At 45.8% G+C, this 25,124-nt stretch overlaps 4 protein-coding genes across 5 annotated transcripts in view; all 4 read left to right on the top strand.

The window, feature by feature from the left end:
• Positions 1–3,787, top strand: part of LOC122616207 (dynein axonemal heavy chain 3) — a 34,873-nt gene extending 31,086 nt beyond the window's left edge. The window contains exons 46-52 of the mRNA XM_043791576.1: positions 51–223; positions 484–966; positions 1,029–1,208; positions 1,263–1,422; positions 1,530–1,939; positions 2,549–2,759; positions 3,060–3,787. Of these exons, the coding sequence (XP_043647511.1) occupies positions 51–223; positions 484–966; positions 1,029–1,208; positions 1,263–1,422; positions 1,530–1,939; positions 2,549–2,759; positions 3,060–3,383 (1,941 nt within the window). The 3' untranslated portion in view covers positions 3,384–3,787. The remainder of the gene's footprint in view (positions 1–50; positions 224–483; positions 967–1,028; positions 1,209–1,262; positions 1,423–1,529; positions 1,940–2,548; positions 2,760–3,059) is intronic.
• On the top strand, positions 3,604–6,548 carry LOC122616446. The gene is made up of 2 exons (XM_043791898.1): positions 3,604–3,648; positions 5,118–6,548. Exons 1-2 carry the CDS (start codon positions 3,604–3,606, stop codon positions 6,546–6,548), a joined length of 1,476 nt encoding a protein of 491 aa, XP_043647833.1.
• Positions 6,549–7,322: 774 nt separating this feature from the next.
• LOC122617410 lies at positions 7,323–9,376 on the top strand. The gene is made up of 3 exons (XM_043793262.1): positions 7,323–7,458; positions 8,766–8,849; positions 8,913–9,376. The coding sequence occupies exons 1-3, from the start codon at positions 7,413–7,415 to the stop codon at positions 9,197–9,199; spliced, it is 417 nt and encodes a 138-aa protein (XP_043649197.1). The 5' UTR covers positions 7,323–7,412; the 3' UTR covers positions 9,200–9,376.
• A 3,437-nt stretch (positions 9,377–12,813) lies between these two features.
• On the top strand, positions 12,814–23,250 carry LOC122615894 (ammonium transporter Rh type B). 2 transcript variants are annotated; one of them, XM_043791064.1, is made up of 9 exons: positions 12,814–13,309; positions 15,199–15,367; positions 16,095–16,260; positions 16,363–16,624; positions 20,144–20,334; positions 21,254–21,448; positions 21,537–21,630; positions 21,689–21,791; positions 22,452–23,250. In XM_043791064.1, exons 1-9 carry the CDS (start codon positions 13,141–13,143, stop codon positions 22,606–22,608), a joined length of 1,506 nt encoding a protein of 501 aa, XP_043646999.1. In that variant the 5' UTR covers positions 12,814–13,140; the 3' UTR covers positions 22,609–23,250. The 2 variants fall into 2 exon arrangements, with proteins under 2 accessions (XP_043646999.1, XP_043646998.1); XM_043791063.1 differs by lacking the exon at positions 22,452–23,250 and adding an exon at positions 22,023–22,332 and having other exon boundaries at positions 12,815–13,309.
• The last annotated feature ends 1,874 nt before the right edge of the window (positions 23,251–25,124 follow it).

The following is a 25,124-nucleotide window of genomic DNA, read 5'->3' as shown; positions in this document are numbered from 1 at the left end:
GGTCCCCGGGGGCACGGCGTGCACATTTAATATCCCCCCGATTTTGTCAGGCTTTCATTACGCGCAACCTGGACCGCTCGTTTGTGGAGCCGCCACCCTTCGATTTGGCTGCCTCGTTCGCGGATAGCTCGCCGAAAATTCCGCTGGTGTTCCTGCTCTCGGCCGGATCGGATCCCATGGCCAGTCTCTTCATGTTCGCCAAACAACGCAACATGTACGACAAGTAAGTTAATTAACGAGAGTGGCTCATATTTCCGTGTCCGTGTCCATGGGTGGGATGATGATGCCGATGCCCATGCCGCTGCCGATGGTGCTGGTTGTGGAGGTGGCGGTGGCTTGTTTTCGATTAAGCGCGACATGTGCGCCTTGTCGATATGTGGCCTCCACGTCGACCTCCTCCTCCGCCTTCATGAATACCCATCTGTGCTCCATCCAGCACTTTAAAGAACTTTATGCTAAGCACATGCCGCCGTCCCACAACAGATTGAAAACCATCTCACTGGGTCAGGGACAGGGTCCGCGAGCGGAGAAGATGATTATGGAGGCCGCCCGCCATGGCCAGTGGGTGGTGCTGCAGAACTGTCACGTCGCCATCAGCTGGATGGGCGACCTGGAGCGCATTTGCAACGACACCACCTTGACGGACGGTGCCAACCACGACTATCGCCTGTGGTGCACCTCCTATCCCAGTGCCGTCTTCCCCGTCTCCGTGCTGCAGAACTCCGTCAAGATGACGAACGAACCGCCCAAGGGGCTCAGGGCTAACATGCATCGCTCCTTCACCTCGGATCCCCTGATGCGGGATAAGTTCTTCACCAATGCCTTCCTGTTCTCGGACAGCGCCAACAAGTGCTGGCTGAGGGGCGTCTTTGCTCTGGTATTCTTCCACGCCGTCGTCCAGGAGAGACGAGAGTTTGGTCCCCTGGGCTGGAACATTCCCTACGAGTTCAACGAGTCGGATTTGAAGTGAGTGATTTTTATAAGAATTATTATACAATTATTATTTTCATTAATGTAAATCTCTGCAGAATTTCCCTGCTGCAGTTGAAGATGTTCATCAACCAGAGTCAGAGTATTCCCTTCCGCGGTCACGTGTATTTGACGGGAGAGTGCAACTACGGAGGTCGAGTCACGGACGACAAGGATCGTCGTTTGATATTATCCCTGCTGAACATGATATATAATCCCAATACCATCGAAGAGGATAAGTTCGTTAACCAACTCAGCATAGCAGAGCAATGCTAACATATTTATTTATCCAGCTATGCCCTGTCCCAATCCGGAAACTATCGGGTGCCCATGAGTCCCACTCGCTTGAATTCCATAGAGTATGTGTCCAGTTTCCCATTGAGTCCGCATCCCGAGGTCTACGGACTGCACGAAAATGCGGATATCAACCGAAACGTCAAGGAAACCAATGCCGTAGGTCAACTTGAGAACTAATATCACAATAAATACCATTTAACTTTTTTGACAATAGATACCATTTAACTTTTTGGACAATAAATAGCACTTAACTTTTTCGACAGCTCATCAGCGGCGTGTTGCTGACCCAGACCGACTTGATGGCCTCCGTGAAGGCGAGTTCCTCCGGCGGCGCCAAGGCGGACCCGGCCATAGCCATCTGCAAGGAGGTATTGAGGCAACTGCCGGATGAGTTCAACATTGACGAGGTATCCAAGACGTATCCCGTGATCTACACCAATTCGATGAACACCGTGCTGCGTCAGGAGCTGATTCGCTTCAATCGCCTGCTCTCCTATATCCGGAAGAGCCTTGTCAACGTGGGCAAGGCCGTGGTGGGTCAGATTGCCATGATTCCCGAGCTGGAGCGAACACACGCCTCGATGGTCATTGGCAAGCTGCCGGCGGACTGGCTGAAGAAAAGCTATCCGTCGCTTAAGCCATTGGGCAGCTACGTGAGCGACCTTCTGGCCCGGTGAGTTCTCCAGTTCTCCAGCCTTTTGGTGCAGTCATGTTCGGTGCACTGAAAAAAGCCTTCGTTAGTTTTAGACATTTTCTATAGTTTTGCGAGCCATGGTTACCTTCTATATTTTTTATAGTAAAATTTGTTAGCCCACTGCTTGCTTATCATGTAGTATATATATCTAGATATATTTCTTTGCGATGGGAATAGCTTTCTTTCGCTGTATTCCTAGACATTCGGACAGCCCTCAATGGCATTGTATTGAGCTGAGTTGCCAGTAATGCGCCGCGTGCGCCCTGCTCGCAGTTCTGTTCGTTCCTTTCGTCCTTTGCCTCAATTGTGCAAATATAATAAATGTATACGGCACACACATCCGATGCTCTTCCTCCTGTGGTTGCCACTGCCACTGCCACTGCCATTCATGGCAAAAATCTTATTTGCTTTTGACATCAAAGGACGTTGCTGTTTGTGTGCTCCTGCTCCTGCTCCAGCTTCTGCCAAATGCTTTGTGTGCACTCCCATTCCCATTGCCGTTTTTGCCATTCGCCCAGTGCCATTGTTGTCGCATGTTTAATATTTATTAATAAATTGAAAAATATGATAACTCGTGTCCGCTCGCAGGCTGGCCTTCTTCCAGGATTGGATAGACAACGGCGAACCGATGGTTTACTGGATATCCGGCTTCTACTTCACCCAGTCCTTCATCACGGGCGTTCTGCAGAACTACTCGCGCAAGAATCGCTTCCAAATCGACATGATCCTGATCGAGTTCGCGGTGACCAAGTTCGAGGCCCAAGTCCCTGGCACTCCCGACATAGGAGCCTACATCCGGGTGAGTCTATAAGCCAGCTTATTATGCACCAACAGAACCCTAATAGAATACAAATGAAACGAGTTTATAATCGAAAACATTTCCACACACGCAACAGGAACAAAAAGAGGTCAATGATGAGACCAAGTTTATTCAAGTAAGACTATTTCTAATATATTCATTTCTCGCAATGCATGCTAATTGGAGAGCAGCTAAAAATAGTTTGGCATGCTCCAATATAACCCACATTTTTGTTGTTGACAATAAAATAAAATGGCAGTTGTTATTGATTTTACTGAGATATTTATTATTTGAATGTAGGGCATCTTCATCGAGGGCGCCCGCTGGAATCGCAAGACCAGGGAGGTGGACGAGTCCTTCTCGAAGGTCCTGTTCGACACACTGCCTGTTATCTACCTGCGACCTGTGCTGAAAGCCCTGGAGGATCTACCCCGCTCCACAGCCGGCGCCGAGCCGGAGATCATCTACGACTGTCCCGTTTACAAGACCAGCGAGCGCAGGGGCGTCCTGTCCACCACCGGCCATTCGACCAATTTCGTGATGTATCTGCAGCTGAGGTGCTCCCGGAAGCCCATGCATTGGATTAATCGGGGCACGGCCTGCCTGTGCCAACTGGACGACTGATGATTGGGTGTGCGAGTGGAGCATGGAGCAGGTGGCGATCCCGGATCTGTGCCCGTTTCTGTCTTTTTCGATGGCACAAAGGGGGCCGCCTGTCGTTCCATCTATATGCAGATATGTATTTTGATTTTGTTCCATTTGATTACGCAGCCCAGGAAGCCCCGCAAGCGAACTGTCCTGTTTGTTTTGTTGGGAGCCCGTCTTCCGCATTCGCCGGGGCGCAATGTTGGTGGGCAAGATGGAGGAGGGGCCGTGTCATTTTGATGCTGTAATGCTGATTGCCAGATAAAAATTAAATATGCACAGTAGGATACAGCCTGGCTGGGTATATTTTTTATGTGCACCATTTACAAATGAATAAACGAGAGCATAAAGTCCCGCGAAGGGCTGTGTGAATATATTTGAAATTAAGACCGTTTTTTTCCGCCGTTTCGAGAGACCAGGAAATAAAGTTAATGAAAGAAAGATTTCGGTGTTTCGTGCGCAGTTTAAATCCGAATTACAAGAATTTACACACAACACACACATGGCTCAACAGGATGTAATACACGAACCATTTGAACGCGATTCAGCATTATAAAAAGAACACTCCAATCTATTCTTACAACCCATCTACGTATCAAGCGCTTTTCGCCAGTCAGCCTCGCCACTCGACACTCCCGCCAAGCCAAAGCCATTGCCATGCTCAAGTGGTGCTCCATCATACATTCCCATCGCCGAATCCAGCGGATTCAAATTCCTCCGAGCTATCGACCGCTGTGAGTGGGGGGAGATTGCCCATCCATTTCGGCTTATCCGCGAGATTTATGGCTCGCCTGCCGCTCAATTGGAGCATCTACGCCATTTCGACTTAAAAATATAAATTAAAAATTGGAAAAGTCGTGGCGATCTCTTAAATCATGCCTCTATTAATAGCCGCCAAATGGAGTGTGGCGAGCAAATTGCCGAAAATAGCAACACTCGACACTCGATGGACCATCAAGCGCGTATCAATCGAGATGGCGTATAAATACTTTCGGCCGATCTTGGCCTTAAGCGCTCATCGAGATGCGAGAGGCAAGAACCTCCAAAAAAAATACATTGAAAAGCGGCGACTTCCGCTTGCAATTACCAATGGTAATGGATTGTCACAAATGTATCCGATCTATTCAGGCATGAGGCAGACATAAATCGATGCAAATAATCGAGACAATCGAAGAGCCCTCGACCATTGTTCCATCTGCCTACGAATCTACAAATCTACGAATCTACAAATCTAAAATATCTACCAATCTGCGGACTTCGCCGGCTCGTCTTTGTTTACTTTCGTTTTGTCTTCTGGCAGCTGGCCGCGCTAATCATCTTTTATGGCCTGCCAGGGTTCAATTGATGCTTGAGACACTTTTTGACAATAGCAACTAGACAATCCAAATCTGAGATCGGCCGCCGAAGAAGATGCCATCGATCGATGCGGTAGTTCGCCGCTTGTTAACCGGTTTCCTCTGCGTTCATCGTAGCTCATCTCATATCATCTGATCGCTGAAGCAAGCGCAAAGTGAATGGACATCGGTCAGCCGAGAACTTTTCGCGCAGTTTGTGTATAAATAGTGTCGTTGGGTCTGGTTTGGAAACAGAATCAACTTTGGATTAATCTAGCAGACATCGTCTTGGATCTTCTGGAAAAATGGTTAGTTCTCCGGCAGTCATCCTGCGACCAGGACTAACCCATATCCCCCATATTCGCTCTTTGCCTTGCAGAAATTCTTCGTTATTGCCTTTGCTGTGATCGCAGCTGCCTCGGCGGCCTCCATTGCCACGGATTACCTGCCGCCAGTGGACAACAACCTCGAAGCTGCCTCCGATCTCGTGGAGCTGCCCGCCGAGCAGGGAGTTCTCTCCGACGATGGATACCGCTACAAGACCGTGCGCCGCCTGAAGTTGCGCCACCGTCGTGATGTGAACGAGCTCCCCTCCGGTGAATACCTGCCCCCCGTGGAGGAGTCCGCCTCCGAGGCTGTTGCTGTGGAGACTCCCCTGGCTGATGATGGCTACCGCTACAAGACCGTCCGTCGTGTCATCCGTCGTCGTCGTGATGTCTCCGAGCTCTCCCCCGAATACCTGCCCCCCGTTGAGGAGTCCGCCTCCGAGGCTGTTGCCGTCGAGACTCCCCTGGCTGATGATGGATACCGCTACAAGACTGTCCGCCGTGTGATCCGTCGTCGTCGTGATGTCTCCGAGCTCTCCCCCGAATACCTGCCCCCCGTTGAGGAGTCCGCCTCCGAGGCTGTTGCTGTGGAGACCCCTCTTGCTGATGATGGCTACCGTTACAAGACCGTCCGCCGTGTGATCCGTCGTCGTCGTGATGTCAACGAGCTGCCCTCCGGCGAGTACCTGCCCCCTGTTGAGGAGTCCGCCTCCGAGGCTGTTGCCGTCGAGACTCCCCTGGCTGATGATGGATACCGCTACAAGACCGTCCGCCGTGTGATCCGTCGTCGTCGTGATGTGAATGAGCTGTCCGCCGAATACCTGCCCCCCGTTGAGGAGTCCGCCTCCGAGGCTGTTGCCGTCGAGACTCCCCTGGCTGATGATGGATACCGCTACAAGACCGTCCGTCGTGTGATCCGTCGTCGTCGTGATGTGAATGAGCTGTCCGCTGAGTACCTGCCCCCTGTGGAGGAGTCCGCCTCCGAGGCTGTTGCTGTTGAGACTCCTCTGGCTGATGATGGCTACCGCTACAAGACCGTCCGTCGTGTCATCCGTCGTCGTCGTGATGTCTCCGAGCTCTCCCCCGAATACCTGCCCCCCGTTGAGGAGTCCGCCTCCGAGGCTGTTGCCGTCGAGACTCCCCTGGCTGATGATGGATACCGCTACAAGACTGTCCGCCGTGTGATCCGTCGTCGTCGTGATGTTTCCGAACTGTCCCCTGAGTACCTGCCCCCTGTGGAGGAATCCGCTTCCGAGGCTGTTGCTGTGGAGACTCCCCTGGCTGATGATGGCTACCGTTACAAGACCGTCCGTCGTGTGATCCGTCGTCGTCGTGATGTCTCTGAGCTGCCCTCCGGCGAGTACCTGCCCCCCGTGGAGGAGGCCGCCTCTGCCATCATTGATGTGCCCGCCGAGCAGACCGTCCTGGCCAGCGATGGCTACCGCTACAAGACCGTCCGCCGTCTGAAGCTCCGTCGCCACTAAGCCGCCGATTGTGCCAACTCCCACCGCAGCATTTGAGATTATCGAGGATGCTTTTCCAGAAGAAGTCCTGACTTTGAAAGTCTCAGAGTGAAACTAACAATAAGTCGAGCGTATTAGTCAATTTGAATCCACTATGAACAACCCGAGTACAAACCCGAACTAACGATAATAAACATTTTTAAAACAAAAATCCTACAACTCTTTTTCTACCACTATTTCCTTTTCTGAGCAAGATTTTGTTGAGAATTTCAAATGAGAACCCCATTTGAATATACCAGTCTGAAATCATACACATTACTTAAAATTATAAATAAAAACAATAGTATCTTTCTAAACAAGATGCCATGGATTGACATAAAGTCAAAGCAGATAGCAACAGCAGATGGCTTTCAGTTTAGATTGAGAAAAGATTTTATAAAAATATTGGTTAAAGTGGGCGATAAATAGAACAAACTCGTTTCTGGAGATCGAACAACTTTTATTTTAACACATGCTGAAGTGAATAATAGAATTCATACAATATGTGCACACGTATACAACGTATTGTGTAAGGACTCAACGGATTTAGCAGCTTACCTAGTTGAATATTTTAACATTGTGTGGAACTTACATAAAACTATATTTTTTGCAGTGCTGATGACCTCAGGTGTAATATATACCGAGAGAAAAAGAGAGCCATCTAATCTTATCAATGAAAGATAAGGTGCTTTGCGATAAGATACTACCACCTGCCGACGAATGCAATCACGCACAGGTTTTTAGTTCCACTTTGGAGTCGACGACGTGCGCGTTACAAACTTGGCTAACAGCTAACAGCTAAAAGCGAACATAAGTTTTTCGAACGTACGAACGAAAACGACGGAAATGAAGTTGGCTAAGAAGTGCTCCACCTACTTGCTGATATGCCTGGGTAAAGTTCTGCATGCTCGTTCGAATCTGCCGAGTTTTGAGTGCCAACCAGAGATACGCAGCACATCTGCGAGATACTTTTTGGTGCAAGTGTGTGGACGGAGTATTGTGCATGTGTTGTGAGACTGTGCCGCATTAAGATGCATCCGTAGGATCCCGTAGGTGTGGGGTTTTAATAACCCAACTTCAGCAATTGGAGACTCTAACGATGAGTAACTGGGCCAAGTGTGCGTCACACAATCGGCCACAGGAAAACTCTACAAAAATGTGTGCTTATCAGTGCGATTCAGATAAGCACTGTTTACTCATTGTTGCCCCATCACTTGGAGTGTTTTAACTTTAGGGCGTGGTGAATCAGTGAGCTTAGAGGGAAATCTCTTCGGATTCAATGGTTTTCCAAATTAAACAAATGATTTAGTTGATGGGGAGTAAATGCGAAATCATTTCCATTGATTTCATGCAATTTTTATTAGGCCAAAAGTCCAGTACGCTAAAACCGGAAGTGGCATAAGCTCGGTAATTAATACGCATATAAATTATGAAATTATGAAATATGTTAAACAAAAAAGTGGATGAAAACAATTAATATTGGTTAGCGACTGGCCAACGAAAATCGGTCGCACTCTTAGCCACATACATTTGGCGGATTGGTTTTTGTCAAAAGCCCGTCTCCATGAATCACCGCCTAATCGAATAGAGGGGAAATCTATACTGCGCTTTCCATATCGACAAGCAAATCCATTTAATATTTCATGCGCAAAATATGCCGAATGAGCTGAACCAAAACAAACAGACGAACGAGCACGGGCACACACATAAAATATTATTGATTAAAAACACATTTTGATAATTTTACGTGAAATCGACTCTGACATCCGCAATGAAACAATGGGGAAGGAATATGCCAGCTCACATTTATCATCGAAGTCTCGGCGCGCGCGCGCTTTTTTTTTTTCAATCAGAATCCAGCGTTTTTTGTTGATTTTGGTTTGGCTCTGTTGTTAAACATTTTCTTAACGATTAATTGTTAGTATCTTAACAAGTCTTTTGGGCAGCTGAAGATCTATATGATGAATGGTCTTGCTGCGATTTCAATGAGTTCCGTTTGGCTTGGGGTTGATGGATGCTTCAAAGCCAATGCCGCAATCTCAGCGCGCCACCTTCGACCACACGCCGCGTGATCATTGAAATCGTTGAAAAAAAGTTGCTGATGTGTGTTCTGCGCCTCGGACAAATCACTCCAATCACTACTCAAGTGCCCCCATGTCTAATTAATATTTTTTACGTATTTTCTATCCCATTTTGCAGTACTGCTGGCCTGCTGTCTGCAGGAATCGGAGGCCACGCGACGTGTGAACCGCGGACGACGCACCCTTACCCGCCGATACTTCAGTAAGTGATGGCGTATAAGTGATTGATTTTGGGAACATTGCTCATCCGCCTCGTTTCTTGCAGCTGGCCTGGCCATTCCCGGATGGGCACTCATCGTGTGCGTAGCGCTGGCTGAGCTGCTGGTTGGCGGAGCCCTCTACTTCATCCTGAAGAAGGTGATCCTGGACAAGGAACCAGATCAGACGGCTGCCTCCTACACGCCCGCCCAGACGCATGCCACGGCCACGCCCTACACTCCCGCCCAGACCCACGATCCGGCCACAGCCACAACCACAACCTATACTCCTGCCCAGACCCATGAGACGGCCAATGTGACACCCACGCCCACGCACGCCACCGCCATTGTCTAAGGAGCTGAGTTTCTGATGGAAGTGACCACCTTGAGTTCATAACCCCTTCCAAATCAGTTCAAATTCCACCATTAAGTAGCTTTATTGTCATTTAATCGAAACACATATAGAACTTGTGCCCTTTGTTTGCCTTCATTTTCGAATAAAATAACTTGCCGCTTGTCTGGCGCCAAACTAGACTAGCTTCACATTTGTACGGCTGAACGGTTTTTAACACGATACACGCTGGCTTTTAACATTTTATTGCACCGGCTACGCGGCCCAATATCCGCCCAAGAGCGATCCAGTTTGCCTATTCATTGTCTGCATCTCAAGCAAAGCTAATTTATTTCTAATTAAATTAAACTGGTTTTCATAATTGGCCCTTTGTAAAGCCTATGCCACGGCTGACCATTATTGCGATCATCAGACTTGTAGCAAAAGTAAGGCATACTTTTGGGGCTGCAGAAGTGCTAGCTATTTTCAAGCTAGACTATCTGGGCTGTATATTTTTATAAAGCTGAGATCCAATAAAGTATTTCAAAGGGTCTAGATTATTAGAGTGCCTAGAATGCATTTGATTATCCCGCTCTTGAGCGAAACATTCTACTGCAGTTTCGGGAGTGGAGCTGTCCTCGCTTTGAGTTCCCATCTTGCAGCTTGTATCTGAGGCTATATCGCTAACTGATTACGGCGCCACTTGGGATGCGGCGGCCACTTGATGCCGCTTCCTCGTTTCGCCGCTGACAAATCGAAATTTATTATAAACGCAATTGAAAAATCCCCAGTGCGGCACTTGAGCTGCACATCTAAGCTGCTACACAAAGCAGATCCCGGGGTATCTCGGGCCAAGTCAAGGGCCCACCAGCCAAGTAGCTGTAAATGCCAACAATTGGCGCAACCGAAAGCTTTTCCGAGGCAACGCGCCGGGGACGAGGGGTTTTGGTAGCCCAGCCAAAGCGGATTCCAAAATTGACACAAAACAGACAAAAAGCGAAATCGCTTAGGCGCAACCACCCGCAACCGAGGAGCCTGTCCAACCATCGCCACAGCCAACCATCCCATTTCAAGTCGATCCCCTCTCTCAGATACGAGTGCAGCGGCAGCCAAAAATTGTGCAACTGGAGCGACTCTGAAATGCTGCACTTGGAAAATATCTTTGAGTTGTTTAATACATGAACAAATGTATAAACTTTGCAGGTTTTGTATTAAGATGGAAATAAAACATAAAATTTGGTTTAATATTTAATAGGCCTACATTTAAATTAATATATATTTATGAAAATATTTTAAGACATTGGAAATTAGAAAATCTTTTCTAAGAATTTTCTAGAATATAGTACTCGAAAATATTTGTCTCTGATTTTTTCGTAGTGCTTGACAGCCAGCAAGGATTCCTCACTAGATACTGGCGCTTTCGCAGGAAAGCCACACAAAATAGTCCTGCATAGTGGCCATGTTCCGAAAGGACTTTCGTCCCGAATGGGAATGCAAACACGGTGCATGTGCCCAGTGAGCGGCACTCCTGCACAATTGTTGTGGGTCAGCTGGAGCAGCAGGAGGAACAGTAGCCGGAGGTCCTTGGACGAACAGGAATCCCGGCAGTTGCACCACTCTGGGCACTTGACCGGGTTTATGCGAGTGTTTGTGGGGTGTTAAAGTTTATCAACATATCGTCAACGTGGCTGGGCTCTTGTTGTCTGACAACAGTGGCTCATATTTATTTATGGCTCAGCCGGCACCCGGCACCGGGCACTCGGGGCCAAATGCGTTCTTCCACATGACCCAGACTGGCCGCAACCCAAACGGCTGGAGGAGCACTTGTGGCCGGAGCTCGGACGCAATCCTGACAGTTTGGCAGCCGCTTCGCAGTTTTATGGTATTTTTCTGCCGCTCTGGAGCGTCGTTTTTCTGGGATTTAGACATGTACACTTGTTGTAAACAACAACCTTAACAAGGGTTTGCCAGGACACTCATAAGCATTCATTGGAAATCCTTTTCGATTTATTTGCGTATTCAAACGGAAACATTTAAAGTGATTGCGGATGCAAATTTCCCTTTACAAGTAGGCAGCACGAAATCGCTCTGATGTGCGACCCATCCTTTCAACACCCCCACCCCCCCTGGATGCTTTTCCTTTCTTTCGGTTGCCTGCTTTCTTTGCTTTCACTCTGCTGCTGCTGCTTTCTTTCTTTGCCAAAGTGTGCGTGTGTGTGGATTTTCAAGATCTGAGCGCGTGCCTGGCAACATTTGTGGTTGCCAAACTTCACACATTTTCTTAGGTGGGCTCTGCCTCTGCCTCCGCCTTACCTTTTTTATTGTTGCCAGCGCCATGAGAATTTCAATTTTCACACAGGTGCGCTTGTGTTTGTTGAAAAAATAAATATCAATCATACGCCCCAGTGGCCTCTCTGAGTTTCGGCCCCCACTAGCCGCCTTTATGAGTTCAGTTTAATTTGATATGGATATTTGCTTAAGCAATTAGAGGTATACACTCCAGACTCTCAACTTCAACTAGAACAACAGAAAATGTTGTAATTTGGTTTTAGCTGCAAGCGAATGTTCTTTGGCGTTGGTTGAGCATCATTCCCATCAATTGTTAAAAGTTGTTTTTTTTTGCCAAATGATCGCCTGCTTTCTTCTTATTATAATGCATTTTATTTTACAAAAATTAAGTTCAAAACAAACTTACCATCTGATCTGGAGCCATTTCAAACATACTGAACTGGAAGCTTTTGGCACTGTTGTGCGACCTGGTACGCTTTTATACGCCCATAAAGTTCGCACTAAACCACTAAAAAAGACTGTTAATCGGTTGAAATTGCTTGAACAAACCGAAAAATGCCGAATAAAGGGGCTCATCAATGAGTGGCGATCTGCTATAGAGTCAGCTGCTCCACTTGAGCCGTTATTTATTTTACGACCGATCATTTCGACTGTCATCATGTTAATTACTCTCAGGCAAACAACCTCTCTCAGTATGTGGGATTAATTGGTATATAGACAGTTCCCAACCCGAATCGGTTTTGTTGACACATGCTCACACTTTCGACAATTGCCACTTGACCACCAGCACTGAGATTGCGGCTTATCGGTCAACGGGAAAACCCTCTAAGTGGCTAAAGCGATTTGCCCAGAGTCAATAACAACACTTTAAATGGGAGAATTCGTTAAAGTTTTAGCCACTTTCACCTTCCAAGCCATGACGTTTATGCAAATCGTCCGGCTGCAACAACTGTAAAATGCAGTCTAAGGATAAATTTCTAACGAATTACCAATCAATTGACCAACGAAACAAACAAAACAACCGAACCGAACCGCACCGAACTGAAGCCGGACTTTTGGGTGGGGAGACCGCAAAAGAGGTCTGGACTGGCTTGTAAAACGATTTGGAATTGAAATTGCACTGCAACTGAAACAAAACAAAAACAAAAACAATTTAAATATAATGGAACCACGACGACTTGGTCTCCAGAGGGGCGCTGTAAATAATTCAGCAAGAGCCGAGGCAGCGGCGACTGCAAATTAAATCAAATAGTTATATCATGCCAGTAAATCGCTGTGGATATCGCACATACGCCCCGTTGACCGCAGACGCGACTCGCAGCTACTTACACGCCGCGCTCATCGCTCCGGGCATCAGTGCGCGCCCAGTGCTCAGCCGCAGCAGATCGTGAATGTGAACGGATATATATAACATATATATCTAAACAGTTGGCCAGTGTGCATCCCCATGTCTGGGAGATAGAGCGGAAAAGCGCACAAATATTTGCACATCGCAAAAGGGGCAAAAGACCTCCTGTTCCCATACACGTGCTGCATCGTCTGTGGCCGGGATCTGAAAAGCAAAAACTCCGACTCCGACTCCGTCTCTGCTTTTTACTCGAACTCCAATCAGGAGCCGTTCCGTCTAGTTTTTTTCGTATTTTTTGCCCGAGCTCCACCACCTTCATCCTGCCACCATGCATACGCCAGCTGCCAAAGTGTCGGGCTACGTCGTCCTGATGATTGTGCAAATAATCTTCCTGGTTCTATTCTGGCTGTTCGTGCGTTACGAAAAGACGCTGCTGCCCCCGGCAATCGACGCCGAAGACGCTGGATCAGCAAACGAACACGTTTTCAAATATCCGCGTGAGTAGCTGGGATTTTGCCCCCATCCTTTTGCTTTTCTTGGGAACAAGGACTTCCGTTTATAAGCCTCTAAAATGAACCATAAATGGCATGGCCAAATAGAGTACGATTTAATATTTTATTATTATTAATAGAAGTTAGCGAGTAAAAACGAATATTTGTTAGGTGTTTTTTTACACAAGAAATGATTTATTGGTGACTAAAGCAAGTCCTTTCTGCCTTCTATATTGGTTATTTCACATTTAATGCTATAAACATTAGTTTTAAGCAAATCAAGAAGTTTCAGACACGCCCAGCTTATCAAAGCTTTTCCACATTAACCAAAAATTAGCGAAAAAGTTTGCAGAAATCATTTATACAAAGTTTTTTTATAATCAAATTATTATTTATATTTTTGTTGGTTAATTAGTCCGCTTTGTGTAATAAAAGTCACTAAAAGTAAATATGCATGGCAACAGCGCAAACATTTCGCACTGACAAATCAAATAAAATAGTTTTCTGCATGCAGTGGAATTAATTTACACGGGACCCCTAAAAAGTGCACCTCTTGTGTGCGGAAACTTGTTATATATTTTTAGATTCACCCCTCCAAAACAAAAGCAATCGTGCAAAAATATCACATCTGGTATTTGTATAAATTTATATTATTGCTATATTATTGTGGCTTTATTTGTTTAAAGTTGTGTGCAACAAAAGTCGCTTCAGTAAACGCTTGTGGCGTACTCGTAGTTCGCAATGTATATTACAACTCTATAAAAAAAATATATAAAGTGGCTATTTTGAGATTCGCAGAAAATTAGTCGGAAATGTCACGCATTTTATTTTTGAACTCGTAAACTATTTTCACTCTTGATTAATTAGCCACGTAGGGCTAATGAAATACAATAGACAAAGGGGACTTGGCAACAGCTTGAATGTGTGACATGCTATATTTTTATGGCAATGACGCATACGAAATGTATCAATTGAAAATTTATTAATCTGTAAACAAATACTTTTGATCTTTAATTAATAGTAGTAAACATGATCCGAAAATAGATCGGTAACGCAAGAAAGAATTACTTAAACTGGAATTGCGCAAAAGATATTCACTGATATAAAAGTAACTTAAATAGGAAAACTACAATACAGGGAAATTCGATGGGTAATGAACAGAAACAATTAAGAGGACCCCAAGTCGAAGCTCTAAATCAAATCCCACATAAAGCTATTACCCATGCTAACCGAAATATAAATGTATGTCCTAGTCCTTTGCCATGGCGATGGGACGAGAAGATGTTGGGACGAGGATTCCGAGTCCTGGCATTGTTTGCCAAGTGTTGGCGGGTCATAAATAAATGAAGTTCTTTTTCGCACAGTCTCCGCAGTCTTTTGGGTCCCGTGGCACCAATTCCATTAATTACTTCTGCCATAGAACAGGGTACATTGTGCCAAACCGAACCGAAACGTTACGACGAACAGAACCGAAACGAACAATGGACACACACACACACGCGCACAGATGAATAATTAAAGTCATTAATTTCAATTTATGCAAATGCGTCTGTAAACAACTTGTTGCAATTCATAATAAATAAATTAAACCGTATTTCACACTAATTGCACCCGCGTGGACACACATACGCACACAGGGGATATTTGTGCGGTGGTGTTGGTGTTGCTGTTGGTGCTGTAATAGTGGGCGGCAGTGGGCGGGGCGTGTCCAGCATTGCGTCTTGGTACCCTGGTACCCTGGTGACATCAATCTCAATGCAATTGACTTTTGGCAGCAGACAATTGGGCGGTTAATTGAAACGACTTGACTCCATTAATTGGCATCCCAGCTGGCCCAGACAATGGTCATCCTGAAACCACTTGGCCGACTAACAGCTGCTCCCGTTTCCCCGCAGAGTTCCAGGACATCCAGGTGATGATCTTCATTGGCTTCGGCTTCCTAATGACCTTCCTGCGCAAGTACGGCTACAGTGCCACCGGATTTACACTGTTCATGGCTGCTCTAGTGGTGCAGTGGGCTGTGCTCATGAAGGGCTTCCTCCACATGGAGGGCGGCAAGATCAGGTGAGTTGCTGGCCTGGCCAACATTCATTTATTAATTGCTCGACTTCGGGTCCAAAGTCAAGCTGACAGGCCAGAAAGCAAATAAGTTTGCGATGTCAAATGAAGAGAAATGCCCCCAAGCTTAAAATGAATTCAGGCAATTACTTTAAATGAAGAAGTCAACCTGAGGAGGCGGGGCTTGGGGTGGAGTCTTCTACTTATGCTAAGTGAAATGGGCAGCAATCCCAAGTCAAACAGCAAACAAAAGTACAAGAAGCTGACAGTCAAATGTACTGGAAAAATGCTATAAAACATTTTCCATTAGAATGTGTGGCAAAACATATAAAATACTTAATATTAATATTTAAAAACCATTTTTAAGGAATGAAGAAATGGTTTACATTTTGCATTTGAATGTGTTGCAAAACATATAAAATACCTAATATTAGTATTTAAAAACCATGTTTTGGGAATAAAGAAATGGTTTTAAATACATAAATACTTTTAGTTTTGAAACTACAATTATCCTTTTAGAGATGTCAGTGCTTTTTATTACAGGATTAGGATTATATTTGTCAAACATTTCCGGAAATCTTTAATTCCTCTGAAATTTCTCTGTGTAAATATATAAACTGTTTTGTAATGCATTATAATGTATTCCATTTCTTTGTAAAGCGCTCGCCATTTTTTATGCGTCCCCAGTAGCACTTCCTGTTTATCGTATTCCTCCTCCATTTTGCGTCCACAGCCTCTCCCTGGAGAACATCATTGATGCGGATATTGCCGCCGCCGTGCCCCTGATTAGCATGGGCGCCCTGCTCGGCAGGACCACGCCCATCCAACTCCTGTGCATGTCCATCTTCGAGGTGGCTCTTTTCGCCGCCAACGAGTACCTGGCTCTTCATGTGTTCAGTGTGAGTATTATACTGCGTAGCTAAAACTCTCCCAATATTTGCTTTGTAAACTATATAAAATAATTAATATATATTATTATAATGTTATATTTTTTCTGTTAGATCTGCGACTGCGGCGGCTCCATCACTGTCCACGCCTTTGGAGCCTACTTTGGTCTGGCTGTGGCTCTGATGCTGCGACCCACCAGCGACCAGAACGAAGCGGGAAAGCTAGAGGGCGCCAGCTACACGTCGGACATCTTCGCCATGATCGGCACCACCTTCCTGTGGGTGTACTGGCCCAGCTTCAACTCCGTCTTGGCCGAGGGAGCCGGCGGCGAGCGGGCCATTTTGAACACGTTCCTGTCATTAGCCGCGGCAACAGGTGAGTCACGTGCCCCGGCAATTAGCTGGCTCGAGTGGAGGGCAGCTGGAGGACATTCCTTTCGCCTGTTCAGCGCAGTCCATCTCCCATCTCTGGACATACATCTTCCGGCCATCTTCGCCCACTCGCACATACATATCTTCACGCTCTGCTGGCTCTTCTCAGGCCTTGTTAATTATAATGTTGGCGGGCCTATTAGCACAGAGCACCCAATGAAATTGAAAAAGGATCCCAGGCAACTTCGTGCACATCCCAACGCTCTGTAGTCCTGTAGGTCCTTGTGCATGCGCCTCACAAACTAATTAAATGTCAAATAGTTTCGTTAACACATTTGAAAATTTATTTTGAGCACGTAGCGCACATAAAAACGAACCAGCCTGTCCGGCATTTGCTTAGTCTGATGGGTGGGTCAGTAGTCGCCGGCAAATCCCATTCAGATCCCGTCTGTCCAGGTCCTGGTCCTAGTCCTGGTCCAGGTCCAGTCCAGTTCAGGCGTATATAGAAAATGTGCTAAAAGCAGCAGCCCCTGGTTGACTCGCTCGGTTAATGTAAATAACAAAACACAAATTAAATGTATACAAAGGACGCCCGGCAGCAACAACAAGCGCCGTAATAATAGTACGGCCAGCAGCTGAGATAAGCCAACTAGGAATGGGCGACACTTGGCTAACTGTGGCCGGAGTCTCGCCCGGTTTCAGCTCTGCTTCTCCTGGCCATGGCATTAAAGCCCCCACGTTACAGCGATGGAGCTAACACCTAACCGGGGGATACGAGTCAGCAGAAGTTGCACGATGTGCAGACAAAAACTCAAATTCCCTGCAAAATGCCTTACAAATAATATTTCTTTTTTCCCCATATTGAAATCGAATGTTCGGGACTGGAATTTAATTTTTCTGGTTCAAGCAATGTACTGAAATATTCCATTTAATTTTATTGCAGTCAAGGTGGCCATATATATTTGCAATTAATACCAAATTCATTTGATTTGCTTTCCGAATCAAATATTTCTATCATAAAAATAAATTATTTCCCTAGTTCATTTCATGTAAACAATTACAAACAGAACTCCCATGCTAAATATACTTCTGTCAAGATTCATTAAAGAACACTTGACTCTGTTTTTTCGAATTTTTAGTTGGCCAAATTGGAATTCGAGCACATAAAGTATAAATGAATCAAGAGTATCACTTGTTAGCATTTAATTTTGATTTCTTTGCTCTGCGTGAAAGTGCTCTGCGAGAGTACATCTTAATTTGCGTTCAAAATTCCCGTCTCAATAAAGTGCATATTCAAATTTAGTTGCAATTCATATCCGACCAGAGAAAACTTAATCAATGCATTCCAATCTGAGCAGCAGAATGAGCTAGCCCATCCCATAAATAGACCTCGTAGAGTATCCTTTCGGTGGGAAACGAGGGAAAAAGTGGGATTCTGGGCGGGCGTTTTATGCGGAAGGATGTGCGATTAGTTGAGTCAACGTGCGGCTCCGTCCGTTGCAGTGGCCTAGACCCCGCTCCCACTCCAGTTCCCGCATGTCCTGCCCAGAGTGTCCTTGTCCATTCGGTGGACAAGCCGGTTGCTTGGCTCACTAGTTGTTGCCTTAATTAAACTAAAGCTGGGGTTCGGTTCAATGCTGAAATTAGAGGCGGTCTGGTGGGTGTGGCAGACGGTCGTAGTCCTTTGGTCGGCTATGCGGGCGAACTGGACATGCATGGTCTGGCCAGCAGGATTGGTTTTGGGCGGAGCAGCAGTGGGAGCAGCAGTAGGAGCAGGACCGAGGGGGGTTTGGGGGTCAGACGACGCCATTTGGTGTCCGAATGTGGCGCCAACAGCAAAAATACGCCCCCGTTGTTGTTTTCACACCAGGCACAAAATGAGCCGGAGCGCCGTCTGGACCTTCGCATCCAAAAGCACAGAGAAAAATTAAATGACAGAGGTATTTAATAACGAAATATTTAAAAATTAAAAAATACCTAATCCAGTTGCACGTTCGATATCTAAAAGACCACAATTAGCTACCAGTACAAACACGAGAAGTTTCAAAAGTCTTTAATGCGGACTACTTTAATTTCCTGCCGTGTGCTTTGAGTTTGGACCTGGTCAATAGGGTGGGCTTATCCAGGGACGCAGGAGGGGGGGGAATCTGCCCGCATTGGCCAAGAACGCTAAGCACAAAACACATTTTACAGTCGCAAGTGACACCATTGGCGTTAATTTAAATTGTTTAATGTTCGGGCTGGAGAGAAAAGCAGGGCAAAAACAAAAGCAACGCCAGCTGATGTCCTGAATCTCGGATGCCGTTGGCCTGGCTTTGGTTTACAGCTCGAGCAGGACAAACAGGGCGACCAGGACGACCAGGACGACTATGAGGACCGGCTGTAAAAAAGCTGTTTAATTGATTTTTAAGCCAGAATTTGCTGTTCCTCGTTGTTTTGCGTCGCCCGGACAACGTCAAAAGCTGTTTTGAAATTGTTGCGGTTAAATGCCCCTTCCACAATCCCGACTCGCTCAGCCCGTCGGCTGAGATTTGCCTTACTTATTTGCAGTGGCCAACCGACGCCAGGCCCCAAACTAATTTATGCAAATTATTATGGCTGCAACATATGCTCCGCCATAAAATGGAGATTTTTAAGTATTTAGTGTTATTCAGTCGAGATTTATGCTGGCTGACGGCCATAAACTGAAGCGTCCTTGTTGTGCTGTGTCCTGTGGCCATCGGAAAAGCGGAAAAGCGACAAAGGCGACAAAGTAGGGGGCAGAACCAGGGAAATCCAATGGGATCTTTCCACTGTCGTGTTTACATTTTTATTAGTTTTGTGTTTATTACCAAAGTGTGGTTTCCTCGTTGTTGTTGGCTTGGGTTGGCTGTGTCATTCCTGCTGCTCCAGTGATTAGCGAGAGCTGCTTGTGGGTCTTAGGGAAACTAAACAGGAGGGTTTATGAATGCAAAGGATTTGCTCCTGCAACCCAGTTTGCGTAGCAGAGAGACTGCAACTGAGTAAACAGCAATGGGTGTTTACCTATTCAACAGGTCGTATACGTGATTTTTCCGTTTTATGTCTCGTTTGCGATGGATTGAAAACAAGTAAACTAAAGGGTGCTCAAAGAGCTGTTTCTTACTTAATAGTGTTTCATAGGGTTCTCAAGTTAAATTAGTTGTCTTTTTATAAAATTCATTTGTAATATTTATATTTTGCAACTAATAATAAGTTTTCTGCCAGAGGTACTTCAACCCCACTCTATTCATTACGCACCATGAAAGGCAACTTTCAGCAATTCATTGCCCTCTAATGAACTGAACCAGAGTCTCTTTCAAAAATGCATTAAAATCATGTAATTAAGCCGGGCCATTCGAAGTCCGTGCGCTGCATTCAATCTGCCTGCAACCATAAATGCGAGCCACAGCCTCCCTCCGTGCTATTTTCTTTTTTTTGTGTTAGCCACATTCAACTGTTTTTGGGCCATCTTCCGAACCCGTAACCCCTAACCCGTAACCCATAACCCGTTGGTATTTTGCAGTGACCACCTTCGTTGTATCCGCGCTTGTCAGCCACGAGAATAAATTGGACATGGTGCACGTGCAGAACTCGACCCTCGCCGGCGGAGTTGCCGTGGGCACAGTGTGCAACTTGCTGCTGGGAGCCCACGGAGCTGTCTTAATTGGCATTATCGCCGGCACGGTCTCGGTGCTCGGCTATCGCTATTTAACAGTAAGTTCGCCACGCTGAAACTGAACACAGCACACTCGCACTCACACACAGAAAATATAAAAAAAAAGAAAAAACTTGAAAGGGGAAAACCCAAATAGGCTGCCATACACCAGCATACAGCCCATTCAAATCGCGTACCTGGAACCAAAACTAGCTAGCGGTGGCTTCGCTTTAATTAGTGCGCCTAGGAAAAATGCGACGCTAATGAGTAAAGTTTGTTGCCCGCCGGTCAGCCACAGCCGGAGCTGGAACTGGAGCCGGAGCCGGATTCCTCCGGACTTCATCCCGGATTCCGGCGTACTTCCATTTGCATTATGGCCACGCAGCTGCACCGAATTCCGTGGAGCAGTAAATAAATTTGCAGTTTTCAAGTGACACACTGACTGCCCGCCATGTTTCACTTTTATCACAATTTACAATTCACAATTTAATTCAGACACCGGCCATTAGTTATTTCAACTTTAGGAAATACAACCTGTTATCAAAACTGTTGAGAGTTTAAGGAAATTTAATTGCTTTCTGTCTTGAAGTGTGTAGAAAAGTTGAAGTCGAAAGTTGAGGAGGATTTACAACCAAAAAAACATATAAATAACTTTCTTAAATATTTTAAAGTTGATGATAAATCTAGAAAGTAACTAAGGGTATTATAGATCCACTTAAACATTTTGGTATATCTTCATATAGGCTTTCTTGTAATTATTTAAATTTATTAAGAGCAAAGAAAAATGGTTAGATAGGGAATCTATTTATTTAGCATTTATTCTGTTCTCCTTTGGTACTATTCATCCTTTGTTTTGGCTTCTAGACCTGAATGACGGCCCATCTAAGGGTGCACGACACCTTAATTAATATATTTATTTATTTTTGGTTGTATGCAATATGTGTATCAACAATATTAATCCTCTGTTCTGGCTTCCAGCCCTGGATGACGGCCAATCTGAGGCTGCACGACACCTGTGGCGTGCACAACCTGCACGGAATGCCGGCCCTGATTTCTGCCATTGCGTCGGCCATTTACGCCTCGATGGTCACCGTGGGCGAGTACCAATCCGAGCTGCAGGACATTTTCCCGGCCATGGTGGGCGCCAACGGAACCGAGACCAAAATCATGGGCGTGAGTATCGCTGGCCGGCATCTGTGCACCGACGGGTGTTAATACCTTTCGGACTCGTTTCCCGCTTTCCATTTTCCGTTTTCCGCAGGGTCTTGGCCGGAATGCCACTTCGCAGGCGGGCTACCAATTGTTTGGCATTGCTGTCACACTGCTCATTGCCATCGGCGGTGGCATTTTGACAGGTATTATAACAAAAATGATCCCTGAAATTTAAAACTAACTCTTAACTGCAAAAAACAGGTGCCGTTTTGAAGTTCAGCAACTTCCGGAACCTGAAGAAGGACGAACACCACCAGGACGAGCACTACTGGGAGGTTCCGGCTGCCGAGAACAAGGAGGAATAGTTAAGTGTTGTGCCTGCCAGATTGATCACAGTTCACGCGCCTCGAATGTGCCTTGTCTAACTACTTGCGACTACTTTACTATAATTATTATCTTATATACATTAAATGCACGCAACGCCATTGTGCCTGTCCCCACATCCGAAATCAAAGTTTGCCAAATTGTCTGCCATTTTCGTTTGCCCCGCTTTGCATTCGCAATTCGCTGATTTGATTTGCCGCCTTTTTTGCAGTGAACTAGAAAAAGTTGACGAGCTTTTGCTGTAAGCCAAGTAAGCCAAAAATAATGCCAAACGAAAACACCAAAACACCCAGACAAATGAAATGCACCAATGAACAGAGAGTGCCCAGGACAATCCTTTAGTTGCGTTGTCCTTGTCTGCTTCGCTTAATTTCTGTAGACATTTGTCGCATTTAATTAAAAACTCCAACAATTTACACATTTAATTAGCGTCGAGCACCAAAAAACAGTAATGCCAAAATAAAAAGCAACAAAAACGAAAACAAAAAAAAGTATTAGCAATAAAAATATTTTAAATGTGACACTCTCCTCCAACTCTTTTGTACGATTCGCATGCCGGGCGCAATTTTTAATGGAATTAAAATCATACACATAAAATCCAACAACGAATGAATGTGAATGCGAATGTTGGCGCAAAAAGTTTAAATATGCTCGCCAAACTTTTGGATGACGATGCCGCCGCCACCAACTCGAATTCCCAGTCTGCCGCCAACTTTAATTGGCGCCCATTTCTGTTGCGCAACTGGAATGCAATTGTCCCTGCCAACAATTTGTATGTGCGCGGAGCTCTGCACTAGGAGGCAGCTCTGTCCTCTGCACTCCGCTAATTAAGTGGCCCACGACAAAGTGCCGGCTAATTAGGCGACTTTTGGCCAAGACACCAGGACCAGGACCTCCACCGTCTACAGTCTCCCCTCCCATCCAATCCGATCCAGTCAGCTTTCTTAGCTCTTCCAGCTTTCTCCGCCGCACAGCTCAGCCGGCGATTAGCTCACCTGGCGCCGAAGGCCACTAATCGCCGGACAAAGGCGGACCAGGAATAATGTCTTTCAAACGACTAACAGTTTCGCCCGCCAGCGGACAACCAACGGACAATCAGCGGACAACTGGCCGATAAGCTGGCGGCCAACTACTTAAGTTGGCTTTGTCACACCACAGACGCACAAACAAGACCCAAAAGGCAAACAATTACCGCCGACAGTTCAACAAGTCTCAATAAAAATTGTCAGCCAACGTCTTGGCCTTCTGCGCTTTGGTTTTAACTCATTTACAGCAGTGAAGATAAGTCATTAAGATTGCGCGACCATTGGAATGGTTCCGGGTTGCAAAATCAGTGATTTTATAGCTGCTTCGAAAAAGAATTTATTAAATATATTTAAAAAATAAAAAACTGTATATATGAAACAGTTTATAAAACCAAATAGTGCCATTAAAAGCATCCAAATGAGTCAAAAAACACGGATACTATATTTATCCCATTTATCATTTCTAATGTATTAAATACCATAATGGCCGTTTCTTATATTATTAAACGTTTTATGATTCATAAATACTTCCTCTTTGCGTTTATTATGTGAATATCACAATACCGTTTAACAAATTTGTTTCCGCAACAGGCTCTAATGATTTGTGAAATGTATCTAAATTAGCGAAAACGAAAACTAGAACATGCCTTTAGTTGTTCAGCAAATCCATGACATTTTATGGCTGTCAATAAAAGTTGTCAACTGCAATAAAGAGCGATTTTTCAATGCGAAAGTGTCGATGGAAAACTCACATAATTGGCTCTCTCATTTCGTACGGCCATCGAGCTGCTGAAAGTATCTCAACATCAGATCTCTGACTGCCGAATAATGCTTTTTTAGGCCTTCTAGATACCGAACGATGTTTGCTAAGGTTTCACGACGACAAGGCCGAGTAGTCAAATGAGTGGCCAGAGCTGCCGCTCCTGTCTGGCAGACGTGTCTAGCCAGGTCCTGGGGAAGAAGGATTCGTGCTGGAGTCGGAGACTGGGAGCAGTTCAGAGGACATGGGACTGAGTAGATTGTGCAATTTGGCAAAGTATTCCCCGGTGCACCGTTCTACTCTTTGGGCGGGCCGAAGCTAACGTCTCTGTCTCCCCATTTTGTGTGGTTGTATGCGGGACTGCACTGGGAGAAATTCCAGGATAAAAATAAACTTATAGTTGGAGTAGTTGTTATGAATTCCTTCTTTAAAAGAATTGAATTAAATCAACTTACTTATAGGAACTTTAATCTGTTAAGATTAAACTGCATATACATATGTACATTTAAATTGGAGTATATACGTTATTCATGATTTTCTGGCAGTGTACCTGTGTGCCTTTCCCCGTGTCTAAGTGCTGTTTTATTGCATGTGGTTGGCCGGACGACCGCCTTCCTGCCTTCGATGGTCGTGTGCCGTTTGTCGATTGCCCGTCCAGACGGGCGGACACCCACACGTCTATAATAATAATTAACAGCCTGAAACTGAAAGGAAAATATGTCGTCAGTCCCAATTCCGTCCCGTACTCGCCGTCCTTTCGAGTCCCGAATCCCATTGGCAGCCTTTGAGTTCTTATGTTCCTGGCTGCGCCACCAAGTATGCAGCATATTTTATGCATGCCCGCCGCTAAAGGACAACTGTCGACTGTCGTCTGTGGACTTTCGACTGTGGACTGTCGCCTGTGACACGGCTGCCATAAAAAGTGCAGGCAGAGGAGCAGTTCAACAGGAGCGGCAGCAACAACAAGGACTGCAATTAAGGCAACTTTAAGCGCGTTGACAACTCTGCCGGCATCCCGACATTGACTTTGTACTTCCTGCTGCCCCCCTCTCCCCGCCCTTTGCTGCAACAAATTGTTGGCCATAGTTCTTTCCATTGTAGCTGCCTTTCGCTCCGGAATGTTGGACGAGACGAGCTGAGCAGCTGGGGATTTGTTGGCGTTAGTGTTAGTTTTAGAGCTCCTTGTTCTCGTTGTTGCAGGAAGCCTCGAACTCGGAACTCGGATTCGGAGACGGAGACGGAAGCTTGTAGAGCATTTTGCAACAGTAATTTTTTGGGTGTTGTTTCCGCCGGCGCTGACAGTTTCCTCTCCTCACTCCCCCCTCACTCTCACAGTCCCTTCCGCCCGTCCGTCCCACTTCTTTAATGGCCCGACAAATGGTCTGGTCTTGGCCCGATTTGAAAGGGTCGCCATTTGGTTAATGTTTCATCGAGGATCGGGCCTGCCGCTCCTGGGGGCCGACTGCAAAATTCATGATTTACGTTTAAGTGTCATTGGTGTTTAATTATTTAACCAGCCTCGGGTCGT

This window comes from Drosophila teissieri, chromosome 3L (genome assembly GCF_016746235.2).
Source record: "Drosophila teissieri strain GT53w chromosome 3L, Prin_Dtei_1.1, whole genome shotgun sequence".
NCBI classification, from domain to species: domain Eukaryota; kingdom Metazoa; phylum Arthropoda; class Insecta; order Diptera; family Drosophilidae; genus Drosophila; species Drosophila teissieri.
The sequence above is the reverse complement of the archived record's forward strand: the minus strand, read 5'-3'. Positions and strand labels throughout refer to the sequence as shown.